The sequence below is a fragment of the Silurus meridionalis genome, chromosome 5 (genome assembly GCF_014805685.1).
Source record: "Silurus meridionalis isolate SWU-2019-XX chromosome 5, ASM1480568v1, whole genome shotgun sequence".
NCBI lineage: Eukaryota > Metazoa > Chordata > Actinopteri > Siluriformes > Siluridae > Silurus > Silurus meridionalis.
In genome coordinates, this window is record NC_060888.1 from 12,131,113 (window position 1) to 12,143,943 (window position 12,831).

Here is a 12,831-nt window from a genome sequence, read left to right on the forward strand (position 1 = left end):
TTCTTTAATGTTATTTAGGATTTATACTAAGACAGTTTAATAAAGAAATAACTCTCTAAAGCTGATTTACTTCTGTTAAAGAGTACATTTATACATGGTAGTAATGTGGTGTTTTGTAGTTAAACTGGGGCAATTTCTTAAATCACAAGGTTTAAAAAAATGCTAATTATATTTTCAGAAATATACTTTAATGTATAAACAGTGTTATGTTGTATTTGCAAAAACAGTAGCCAACTGTAAATTTCACCAACACTAAGACACTGGTAATTTTACAGTAAGTTGCTGGCAACCGTGCTGCCAGTTCTTTACTGTTTTTTAACGGAAAAAATGTTAACAGTGTAGCTAGACAGCATCGGATGGTGGTCTGTAGGATGGTTTTGGAGGCGAAGAAGAAGAGAAGGAGAGTGAGGACTGAAAGAAGAATAAGATGGTGGAAACTGAAGGAGGAAGAGTGTAGTGTGAGGTTCAGGGAAGAGGGCAGACAGGCTTGGTGGTGGTGAAGAGGTGTTGGGTGATTGGGAAACTACTGCAGGAGTGATGAGGGAGGCAGCTAGAAAAGTACTTGGTGTGACATCTGGAAATAGAAAGCAAGACAAGGAGACGTGGTGGTGGAATGAGGAAGTGCAGGAGAGCATAAGGAGAAAGAGGTTGGCAAAACAGAAGTGGGATCGAGAGAGTGATGAGAAAAGTTGGCAGGAGTACAAGGAGATGCGGCAGCAGGTTAAAAGGGATGTGGGGAAAGCCAAGGAAAAGGCATGTGAGGAGCTGTATGAGAGGTTGGACACTAAGGAAGGAGAAAAGAATATATACCGATTGGCCAGACAGAGGGACCGAGCTGGGAAGGATGTGCTGCAAGTTAGAGCAATAAAGGATGGAGAGGGAAATGTGTTGACTAGTGAGGAAAGTGTGTTGAGAAGGTGGAGGGAGTATTTTGAGCAGCTGATGAATGAGGAAAATCAGAGAGAGAGAAGATTGAATGATGTGGACTTGGTAAAGCAGAATGTAGATAGGATTAGTAGGGAGGAAGTGAGAGCAGCGATTAAGAGAAAGCCGGTTGGACGATGACATACCTGTAGAAGCATGGAGATGTTTAGGAGAGATGGCAGTGGGGTTTTTAACCAGATTGTTTAAAAAGATTCTGGAAGGTGGGAGGATGCCTGAGGAATGGAGAAGGAGTGTGCTGGTACCGATCTTTAAGCATAAGGGAGATGTGCAGACCTGCAGTAACTACAGGGGAATTAAGTTGATCAGTCACACCATGAAGTTATGGGAAAGAGTAGTGGAAGCCAGGCTGAGAGAAGAGGTGACCATCTGTGAGCAACAGTATGGTTTCATGCCGAGGAAGAGCACCACAGATGCCTTATTTGTTTTGAGGATGTTGATGAGGAAGTATAGAGAAGGACAGAAGGAATTGCATTGGATTTGTGGATTTAGAGAAGGCGTACGACAGGGTGCCGAGAGAGGAGCTGTGGTACTGTATGTGGAAGTCAGGTGTGTCAGAGAAGTATGTGAGGGTGGTGCAGGACATGTATGGGGACAGTGTGACAGCAGTGAAGTGTGCAGTAGGAACGACAGACTGGTTCAGGGTGAGGTTGACTACATCAAGGATCGGCCCTGAGCCCTTTCCTGTTTGCAGTGGTGATGGACAGGTTGACGGACGAGGTCAGACAGGAGTCTCCCTGGACTATGATGTTTGCAGATGATATTGTGATTTGTTGTGAGAGTAGGGAGCAGGTTGAAAAGAGCCTGGAGAGGTGGAGATATGCGCTGGAGAGAAGGGGAATGAAAGTCAGTAGGAGTAAGACAGTGTACATGTGTGTGAATGAGAGGGAGGGCAGTGGAGTGGTGCGGTTGCAGGGAGAAGAGGTGGAGAAGGTGGAGGGGTTCAGGTACCTGGGGTCAACAGTGCAAAGTAATGGAGAGTGTGTTAGAGAAGTAAATTAAAGAGTGCAGGCAGGGTGGAGTGGGTGGAGAAGAGTGACAGGAGTGATTTGTGATAGTAGGGTATCTGCAATGAAAGGGAACGTTTATAGGACTGTGGTGAGACCTGCGATGTTGTTTGGATTAGAGACAGTGGCATTGAGTAGAAGACAGGAGGTGGAGCTGGAGGTAGCAGAGCTGAAGATGTTAAGGTTTTCGTTGGGAGTGACGAGGATGGACAAGATTAGAAATGAGTTTATTAGAGGGACAGCGCATGTAGGATGTTTTGTTGACAAGGTGAGGGAGGTGAGATTTAGATGGTTTGGACATGTGCAGAGGAGGGACATGAATTATATTGGTAGAAGAATGCTGAAGATGGAGCCACCAGGTAGGAGGAAAAGAGGAAGGCCAAGGAGGAGGTTCATGGATGTGGTAAGGGAAGACATGCAGGTAGTTGGTGCGAAGTAGGCAGATGTAGAGGACAGGGTGGTATGGAGACGGATGATCCGCTGTGGCGACCCCTAATGTGAGCAGCCAAAAGAAGAAGATGATATATATATGGCTTATGGCAGTGAGCAGTTAAACAGTAAACAACAGTAAACAATTTAAGCATGGTTTTTGATTGTCCATAAAGTGTCCATGTGCGGTCTAGTGTGGTGTAAAGTGTCCATAAGTGTCCGTGTGCAGTATGGTGTGGTATAAAGTGTCTGTGTGCAGGATGGTGTGGTATAAAAATATAAAATGTAAAGTGCACTGTGCTGTGTGAGTCCAGTGTCTAAAGTGTCGTAGCAGGAAAAGTGAGATGTGTGCAGGGAAAAAGGTCTGATGATGCAGAGAGTGGGCCAGTTTTTTAGATCCTGGGTGTTTTCTGGTTTAAACTCCGAATGGCCTGCGGGAAGAAGCTCCTCCTCATTCTCGCTGTGTTCGCTTTCAGGGAGCGGAAGCGTTTCCCCGAACGCAGCAAAGAAAAGAGTCCATTGTTGGGATGGCTGAGGTCCTTCACAATCTTCCTGGCTCTGGTCCGGCACCGCGTGCTGTAGATGTCCTGCAGGTTAGGGCGCTCGGTGTGGATGGTACGTTCAGCTGAACGCACCACCCTCTGGAGTGCTGGAGTTTTAGCTCAGGTTTTTGCTCAGGTTTTTTCCAGTGTGTATATATACTTGTCTGTTATCTGACAAGTATATATACACACCGATGTTTTTTACGGTCTGTCTAATATAGTCATTATTGTCCGAAGTATCCAAAAGAATCCACAATAATTTTATATACAAAATTAGTTTGTTTGAAAAAACTTTTTTTGTTTGAAGACTATGATCCCTCTGGTGCCTAGCACAGCTGTATTGTCTGAGTGTTAAGTGTTGTGTGTTTGTTCTTTGTTCATGACATCTCTTGCTTATTGCCGGAAGGAAATCCCAAAGATTGGATGTATAGGAATAGTGCCGGTTATTGGACTAATCCTTATTTAGATCGTTTGGCATGATGGAGTGAAATTGTGTCACATTATTCCTAGAAATTTTGATGCTGCTAGAGTTTTCTACTCTGCTCCAGGTTTTCTTAACCCGTTATGCTTTTTACTGCAACAGGGAGTGGTGCATTCCAGCCTCAGCACACAACTCAAGCAGGAGGAAGTTAATTATGTCTATTAGGAAATAGATAGAGTTCCAATTTCATGTCCTGTAACTCACCCTTTGCCTGTTGTGACACTGCCTGGTACAAATTTTTTATCATAGTTTTACAACAATTCCAACTCGCCTTTGTTCTGCCTTTTTCAGTGTCCCTTTGGCTTCTGAGTCGCAGACGCTTTTCGCATTTACCTAGAGGAGACATTAATTCACCTGGACCCATCTTCCTCAGGGTTTTGTTGACTAGCCAGCCGTATATATTCTCCGCTGTAGTGCACAGAACTTTGGTCGATATCCACCTGCCAGGAACAACCTGCATCCTTCAATACACAGATGACATCCTTGTTACAGGACTGACTGAGCAGGACTGCCACAAAGCGTCAGTGGTTGTCTGCAATATCCTGGCTCAGGTTGGATTTACACAACAGAAACTACAGTGGGTGAAACGAAAGGTCTCATATCTGGGCCATGTGCCTTGTGACTAGGTTTTAAGACCTCAGACTGTGAAACAGATGCAGAGCTTCTTGGGATTGATGAACTACTGCTGAGCATGGATCCCTGACTGCACACAACATGATAAAGTTTTGTGTAGTGCTAATGATCACAAAGCTCCTCCTCATTCTGTGGACTCATGAAATGATTGACAGTTTTACTGCCCTCAAACAGGCTATACAGTCTGCTTCAGCTTTAGGTCTTCCAAATTATGCTAAGCCTTTTCACCTTAATATGCACGAACGTGGTGGTACGGCTGCGGGGATTATTTCCCAGGAACATATGCCCTGTTGCGTATCTTTCCAAATATTTAGACAACAAGGAATGCCCTCGTGCTTGCGTGTGGTGGCTGCTGGCTCCAGTGGTTCTGATGGTCTGGGATGCTGAGAAAATGGTGCTGTCACATCCTTTGATACTGTACACCTCACATTAGGTAACAGCTATTTTACAGAACCTCAACACAACATATGACAGCACAACGTAGATCTGGTTATGAAACCACACTTTTAGCAACAGAAAACTTAACCATTAAGCCTACTTCTCAGCCGGTTGTAAGATTACCTGATGAAATAGTTTAAGCTACCACAAGCTGCAGAGTTGGTGGCACTTACAAAAGCATGTCAGCTGTCTGAAGGTAAAGCAGTGACTATATACACTGATTCTAAGTATGCTTATGGTGTTGTGCATGATTTTTCTGAAACATGGATACAAAGACATTTTAAAACAGCTGATGGAAGGTCTATAACACATTTTAATCTTATAGGCGACCTTTTAAATGCTGTTCAACTCACATATTACCAATATACCAAATACTGATCCAAAACTAACATACCGTCATTTTCCGGACTATTAAGCGTACCAAAATATAAGCCGCACCCACTGAATTTTACAAAGATTATTATTTTGAGCATAACTACCACATGCCCGGTTTCTTGCCCGGTTGTTTTCAGCGTGACGAATGATTCGCATTTCCTGTTGGCGGTGCAAGTGAACGGCAGGTCAAACGTGAAAGGAACCTCATCCATATTTATGATGTGGTGCGACCCGATTCAATATATATGTATATATAAAGAATTTCATTGGTTCACCTTAACCCGTTTGGCAATTTCATTGGTCTAATGTTATGGGGCTCAGTTTTTTTGGCATGAAGCTTGTGAAATCGGGAAAAACCCAGGAAAAATCCATAAATTAGCCACTTCATTATTTAAGCCACGGAGTGGGGAAAAAAGTAGCGGCTTATAATCCAGAAAATACGGTACATCAAACTGTACAACATACTGCACTTACTTTTCCTGAGCCCCTTTCCAGCACCTAACATATGCCACCTGTAGGAAATTTGAGATACCTGTTGGTTATAGTTGACAGATTCAGTAAGTGGCCAGAAGCATTTGCATGTGCAACAGATAATGCTAAAACATTTGAAAAAAATATTAACGAATCTTATTCCTAGTGTGATTGAAAGTGACAACAGCACACCTTTTGCTTCTAAAGTAACACAACTTTTGGCTTAAAGCTTAGCAAATGATTGTTATTTTAATATTTCCTCTCACCCACAGTCAGCTGGAGTGGTAGAGAGAACAAACAGAACCATTAAGGAACATGTTACTTAAGCCTGCATTGACACAGGCCGAAATTGGACTGTTGTTCTCTCGGTATTACTCACAGAAATGAGCGTGACCCTATATTCAACAAAAACGAATTCTTTGAAAGTTTAATGTTCAAGCCTTTTCCCGACCCCATGGGTCAGGGGCCACACTGGCATTTTTTCCTTAGGTAACCTGTAAGTGATGGTGGATGATTATGATTCTGCCCTGGTTGAAAAATGTTATTCTATTAGTGCTGATGTCTCACTAACTCTCCCTCTGCCCACAGATATGCCAACACACCCTTTTGTGCCTAATCAGCAGGTCCTGATACAAAGTCTGAAACCTACAGCACTGAGAAACATCTCTGAAGCCTCATTATGTCTTTTAGAACATGAAATAACTGCTGAAGTTTTTTTGAGAAGATTAAGAATTTATTTACAAGTGTTGAACATTACTTTGTTTTAGGATTGATTATTGTATTGATTGTTGGGATTGTACTTTGTATGTTGCCATGTTTGATGACGATGGTAAGACAGGCCATAAAGGCCTTGATTGGAGTGGTAATGATGAAGAATTATATGCATGTAGGAACTAAATGAAATGAAATCTGTTGTTTTTTTTTCTTTATCTTTTCATTTGCAGTTTATATCACTGATCCTGTTCCCATGAAGAACATTGAGGCGCTAAATCATAAATGATTTAAAGTGGCCATTGTTAGTGTTAATATGGGCCTCACACTGGTTCTCTTAACACATTCCTATGTTGTCTGTTCAGTGTCTATAGGATCTTTACGATGTGAGCATGTAAGGTATACAGAAAGTCTTTGTGTGGGCTCACCCATCTCTGGTTACTATGTCTTCTAACTCAATCAGGATCTGTTTTATCTCAGTTTTTTCCAGTGTGTATATATATACTTGTCTGTTATCTGCATTAAACTGAGAAGGAACATATGCACCATTCTGTGTGCTGTGTAATTCTTCCCTGATGCACCATGAGCATCGTAAATCAAGTGGGAAACCTCTCCAAGAATTAAGTTTTTGTTTGGGCATGATAAAAGTTTATAACAACCTCCCTTTCAGCAGCTGCATCACTGCCGGGTTTGGGAACTGCACTGTCTCGGATTGCAAGACCCTACAGAGGATAGTGAAGACAGCTGAGAAGATCATCGGAATCTCTTTCCCCCTTTTTCACGTAAATTTAACCACACGCTGCATCCCTAAATGCCAACCGCATTGAGGACACCCCACACACCTCTCACACACACTGTTTACTCCCTTACCACCAGGAAAGAGATTCCGGGAAGCACATCCAGACTGTGCATGTTTTTTCCCCTCAAGCCATCAGGCTCCTCAACATACAGAACTGAACTGAAACACACACACACACTCACTCAACTGTGTTACTGAGCTGCTACAAATCTGAACTCACATCCTCATTTTTTTTCACACATCCATGCCATCAGCCCCACCCATTTTAGAGTATTATGTTATTATAACAATATTACTGTTTACATGCTGTTTTGCACATGTACTTGACTGCTTCTTTTGCTGTTTTGCACAACCTTTTTTGTTTACATTTTGTGTTTATTTTAAGCACACTCTTGTATACAGTTCTTTTTTGCACATTGTACTGTAGGTTTACTGGAAGCGCCATTTTGTGGTTTTTTGTATCTGTCCTATATTGTTTCGTGTTGTTTGTTGTCTTTTGTTTGCACTATTTGCAGTAGGTTGCACACTTTGCACTCGATGTGGATAGGACAATTTACTTTCAGTAACAAAACCGCTAACAAAACAAAAAAGACAAGATAGTCTCAGTTTAGGTAGTGCACGTGTGGCGTGTGTGGTCACGTGACTTTTCTGTGTGCAGGGCGGAGACCAGGCGAAGATGGACGCCGAGCAGATCAACACTGAACTGGTAGCCAAAAAAATGCTTGGCATGATATTTATATGGCGATGTTTTAGCTTTAATATGACCAACACTGAGCCGAGAGATGAATTGTGCAAGATTTGCTATATTAAAGTTGCTACATCACGTATATGACACATCTGTAACAGCTTTCATTGGTTCCGGGTTGGAAGAAAGAGACGACAGGCGATGGTTCAACAGACAAGGGTTTCTTTTATGTTTCGTTCACTTCTGCCCCGTCGCTTTCCTTTTCCTCCTACTCAAGCCGTGACACACACCAACTTCGCAGTAACGCACATCTTTCCTTGACGCCAACGCGTAACCCGCGCATTGGCGAACATTTACCTGGCAAACCTTCTCTACCACACACGCCGTCAACTCTGCCCGGTTAACAGACACGATATATATATTGGCTGTATTAAAAAAAAAGCTGTAATTTCAAAACAGTTGTTTTTGTTAAACGATGTGAATTAAATCTAAGTCTACACTTCAAATCACGCATGGAATGCTTCATTGTGGTGGTGGTGTACAGAGACAAATACTTTTTGTTCAAATACAAATACAGATTGTCCAAATAATTAGGAACTGACTATGTGATCTGGAACTGAAGGTATCGTTTAACACAGGTTACTACAAAACTTATACTTAACTGCCACATTTTGGATTTCTCCACCACACACCTAACATACACAAAGTTGGTGTCTGTATTTGTCAATATAATAGTTTAGCTAATTAAAATACTACATGACATTCCTTAGTCGCAAGGTGGTCACTGCTTAATGTCTTGTGCGTATAATTTTTCCAATTAAATTTCACATCACTAAAAATATGTCAAACCTTTTCATGTTTGTCTCACCTCATGTATTTGTTCTGTTCCATTCATACCAGTTTCCCACTTTTCTTTATAAGTATAGTTGACTAATGACAAAAATCTGATCAGTCCAGACATCTCACAATTTAGCTTCAGTTAACGAGTTAATAATTTGTTAGTCGCATTTTCCCAATCAATATTTTTTTCTAGTTGATTAATCGCTTGAGGTATTCACATAATCTGGCATTCAAACATGGCTGCCACCGACACCTGCTCCAAACACACACTTGCACATGAACAAACTTGCATGTTGATTAGTCACCAGTTTCCAATTACACATTTATTAGAGCAAGAGTTTAAAAGGACTTATTTGCAAATAAATGGTTCAATTGACTTTATCCTGTTTCGAAATACTTTGCTCTGTGTTTTGTTTGTGGCATTTGGATTAGTCTGCCTGCTTATTAAATAACCTTATTTACAAATGCATCTGCCATCCTCATTATAACAGGACATCCTGAGGACGGTAAAATTATAATCCATTGCAAATTCATTTGACAAATCAAAATTTCAGGTTGCTTATTTAATAAGTTTAATATTCCAGAGATAAAAGCAAGGACCAGGCCTCAGGTAATGACAGTACAAAATCTTTACAGTTCAGAAATTGTTGATTAAGGAACCTTGTGAACAGACCAGTTTTAAAAAAAAAAAAAAAAAAAAAGTTGACAAAACAAAAGGTTAAAAAACAAAACAAAAATGATGACATGCCAAATAAACAATTAACCATTATGGAAGCTATTTGTTGTTCTTTGTTGAACCTTCTTTTCTGAACTCCAAGGTCTTTTCTGGAGCACATTTGATTAGACACAATTATGGGTAGTGGTTGAGTCATCAATATTTTTGGTCCATGCTAATGGAAAAGAGAGAGAGAGAGAGAGAGAGAGTGTAAAATTTTCTATATCAAATAATATTTCATTTGTGTTAATGTTTGTAAAAGTATTGACATGAGAGACTTTGAGGCTATGAAGACCAAAAGTATTTACTTAAGACTAAACACAAAACATTTCATTTCCACAATGTTACATTCCAACATAATATTTTTACTTTATTATTAAAAAGTCCATTAATATTGTTACTTTCACTACCATAACTAAGCACACAACCAAATTCAAACGTAATATAAAAAAAGCGCTCATGAGGGCAAAAACAAATCTAAATCGATTTAGACTGTACGATCAAGCTTTAGCTATAAGATTTATTTATTTTATATAAAACAAACCAATTACCTTTGCTTCTACATTAAATACAAGTTTTACATGCTACGAGATAAAAGGCATCTTAAAGCGACCAGATCATAGTAAATAAACGATGCTTAAAAATGATGTAAGACTGCCTTAATAAAAATATTAATAAGAGACAGGTGATTTAGTAAAACGGCACAGTACACGACTGTGGCGTTTCAGACAGGGGGATATAACTAGGATCAGTCCTAATGGATAAATCAACGCGTGTAATCTAAAACATTGACTCAACACAAGCTTTAAGGAGAAATAAACGAAGAAACTCAGAACGCTATGAAAGTACAAGATAGCTAACAAGCTTATGCATATTTTGAATGATCAATGTACACTATATCGTGTCCCCGCACAACAGTTGCATGAACAAGTCAGGACGCTTGGAAGCCATGCGCCTGTCCGATAAGTGCGTTTATTGTCCGCCATTTTATTTTTTGCAATATTTAATAACGACCACATGGCGCATCGTGTCCGGTAGAGCTCTGATTAAATGTGTAGACAACCTGACGACTTGCACCCACCCCGTTGGTTTTAACATGGGCCTCCATATCCACCTCTACCGTATCCAGAAGCCCCACCGCGAGGATAAGGGGCTACGCTCCGATACGTGTTTCCACCTTTAATGGGCCCGTAACCAGACGACTGCTGGTTATATCCACCACCAAAGTCATTATAGCCATTGTTACCACCATAGCCTCCCATCTGATCACTGTATGCGCCTTCATATCCCCCTCCGTAGGGACCGCCATATGCGCCGCAATAACCCCCATCGTAGCCCCCAGAGTAGCTGTTGTAACCATCTCTTCCGCCACCGAAGCCATTTTGATTTCTACTTGCTCCGCCGCCTCTTCTGCCTCTGCTAACCCGGGCTCCACCAGCAGCCTGTATTTCTTGTTTAGTGAGTGCTTTCTTCACTTCGACTTTGTGCCCATTTATCGAATGAAACTTGAGCACGACTGCCTTATCGGCAGAATCATCGTCCTCAAAGTGTACAAAACCAAAGCCACGCTTCTTGCCGGTATCTTTATCTGTGATAACTTCTGCTTTCTCGATTACACCAAACTGGGCAAAATATTCATTTAGGTCCTCTTCTGCGATATCTTCTTTCAGACCCCCAACAAATATTTTCTTTACTTTGGCAAGAGCTTCTGGTTTGCCCGCGTCTTCACGAGCCACTGCTCTTTTTAAGTCCACGGTTTTACCATCTACTGTGTGTGGCCTCGCTGCCATTGCTGCATCAGCTTCCTCAACGCTGGAGTAGGTTACAAAGCCAAAACAGCGAGACCGCTGAAGCTGGTCATTTTGAACAACAACGCAGTCGTTAAGCTGCCCATACTGGTCGAAATGAGCACGAAGTCCTTCGCTAGTAGTTTGAACATTTAATCCACCAACAAAAAGTTTGCAAAGCTGATCCATTCTAGCGTGCGTTTAGCGGCGTATTCGAGAACACTGGCGTACTTTACAGTGTCGCGTTAATGACGTCATCAAAAAGCCTACCTCCAATTCACTAGTTAAAAAGTTAAAATCGGCGGAAGTTAATGGTAATCTTTAAAATGCTGGTTTAGTGCACAATTATTATGCATGAAAGACGAACGATTTAAATGATATAAAAGTTTAACGTTGGTAAAAGGAAACATTTTGGAAAAAAAAGACAATAATTTGATAATCACGATCATTTGAAAATCGGATAATCACGTTTAGATATTAGGAATTGATATTGATCACCAAATAATATATATCAATACATGCATATTTTATAATTCAATTGTGAATTTTTGTTTTCATTTTAATCACCGTGTTGGTCTATTTTCCATTATTTATTCATTCATTATTTAGTGATCCATTTATACACCTGTATTAACCACGTCATCCTTGTAGTGATCAAATAAGTAATTAGAGTAAAACCAGACAGCAGCAACAAATGTTTCTCTGTCACCAGTGTGACAAAAGAAATGATAACAGGAATAATAAAGAATAAATCAACACAGAGCTTAAAGCACCTTTCTGACAATTTTCATAAATAGCTTCTTATTTAAAAGTGTTAAAAGTGTGGTTTTATTTTAATTCATGTTCTGTTCTGCTTAACATTTTTTATTCTATATTTGTTAATTTTTATTATTTATGAGTATATGCTGTACCAGGCTGTTCTGACATGACGTTACATCGCAAGTTAATATAATATACCTAAGGAGACAGATAAGTGGTACATGTAGTTATAAGAAGAGACTTTTATCATTCAATGAGATACACCGCTTTGAATATGTTGTCACATAAATGTCTAAAACTTTTATTTGGTGAGATTTCATACATTTATTTGGATATGAATGGGGACGAGTTGTGAAATATGATAGAAATGACTACACTCCCATATTTATTTAATCTGAAGAATCCACACTTTGCATTTGATTGAGTTATTCTGTTATTCTGAGTTATTCTGGGGTAAAGGACAACAAAAGCAAAACGCATTGTGTAAGAGTTTTTTTTTTTAGAATTCTTAGAATTAGTATCATAATCAGGCTTTAATAGCCAAGTATGCTTATACATGAATGGATTTTGACTCTGGTCAAATAGTTGCTTAAAGTACATACAGGTAGTCGTCGACTTACGACCACGATTGGGACCGACAGACCGGTCGTAACATTTACATTTACATTTGCGGCATTTAGCAGACGCCCTTATCCAGAGCGACGTACAAAAGTGCTTTGAGTCTCTAGTAATAAATAAATATACACTGGTACGCAAGATTACAAACTTAATATAAATATAACTCGAATTCTACAAACTTGGAAAGTGCTAATTTAGGTATTTCAGGAAGAGGTAGGTTTTCAGTCGTCGTTTGAAGATAGTCAGGACTCTGCTGCACGGACATCTAGGGAAGTTCATTCCACCACCTCGGTGCCAGAACAGAGAAGAGCCTTGAAGTGTACTTACCTCTCATTCTGAGAGAAGGAGGTACCAGTCGAGCAGTGCTGGAGGATCTCAGACAGCGTGGTGCAGTGCGAGATGTGATGAGGTCACTGAGGTAAGATGGTGCTGGTCCATTTTTGGCCTTGTAGGCAAGCATCAGTGTTTTGAATCTGATACGTGCAGCTACTGGAATCCAGTGAAGGGAGCGCAGCGGTGGGGTGGTGTGGGAAAACTTGGGCTGATTGAACACAAGTCGTGCAGCTGCGTTTTGGATCATTTGCAGTGGACGAATAGCG

General features: G+C 40.6%; 1 protein-coding gene across 1 annotated transcript; it reads right to left on the minus strand.

The window, feature by feature from the left end:
• Positions 1 to 8,901: 8,901 nt before the first annotated feature.
• Positions 8,902 to 11,110, minus strand: LOC124386456 (heterogeneous nuclear ribonucleoprotein A0-like). Its single transcript, XM_046850308.1, has 2 exons — positions 10,150 to 11,110; positions 8,902 to 9,243 (listed from the first exon to the last, which is right to left on the minus strand). The coding sequence occupies exon 1, from the start codon at positions 11,042 to 11,044 to the stop codon at positions 10,160 to 10,162; it is 885 nt and encodes a 294-aa protein (XP_046706264.1). The 5' UTR covers positions 11,045 to 11,110; the 3' UTR covers positions 8,902 to 9,243; positions 10,150 to 10,159.
• Positions 11,111 to 12,831: the final 1,721 nt, after the last annotated feature.

Excerpts from the sequence above, each read along its gene's own strand:
- LOC124386456 (XM_046850308.1), bottom strand. The coding sequence starts at position 11,044 with ATGGATCAGCTTTGCAAACTTTTTGTTGGTGGATTAAATGTTCAAACT.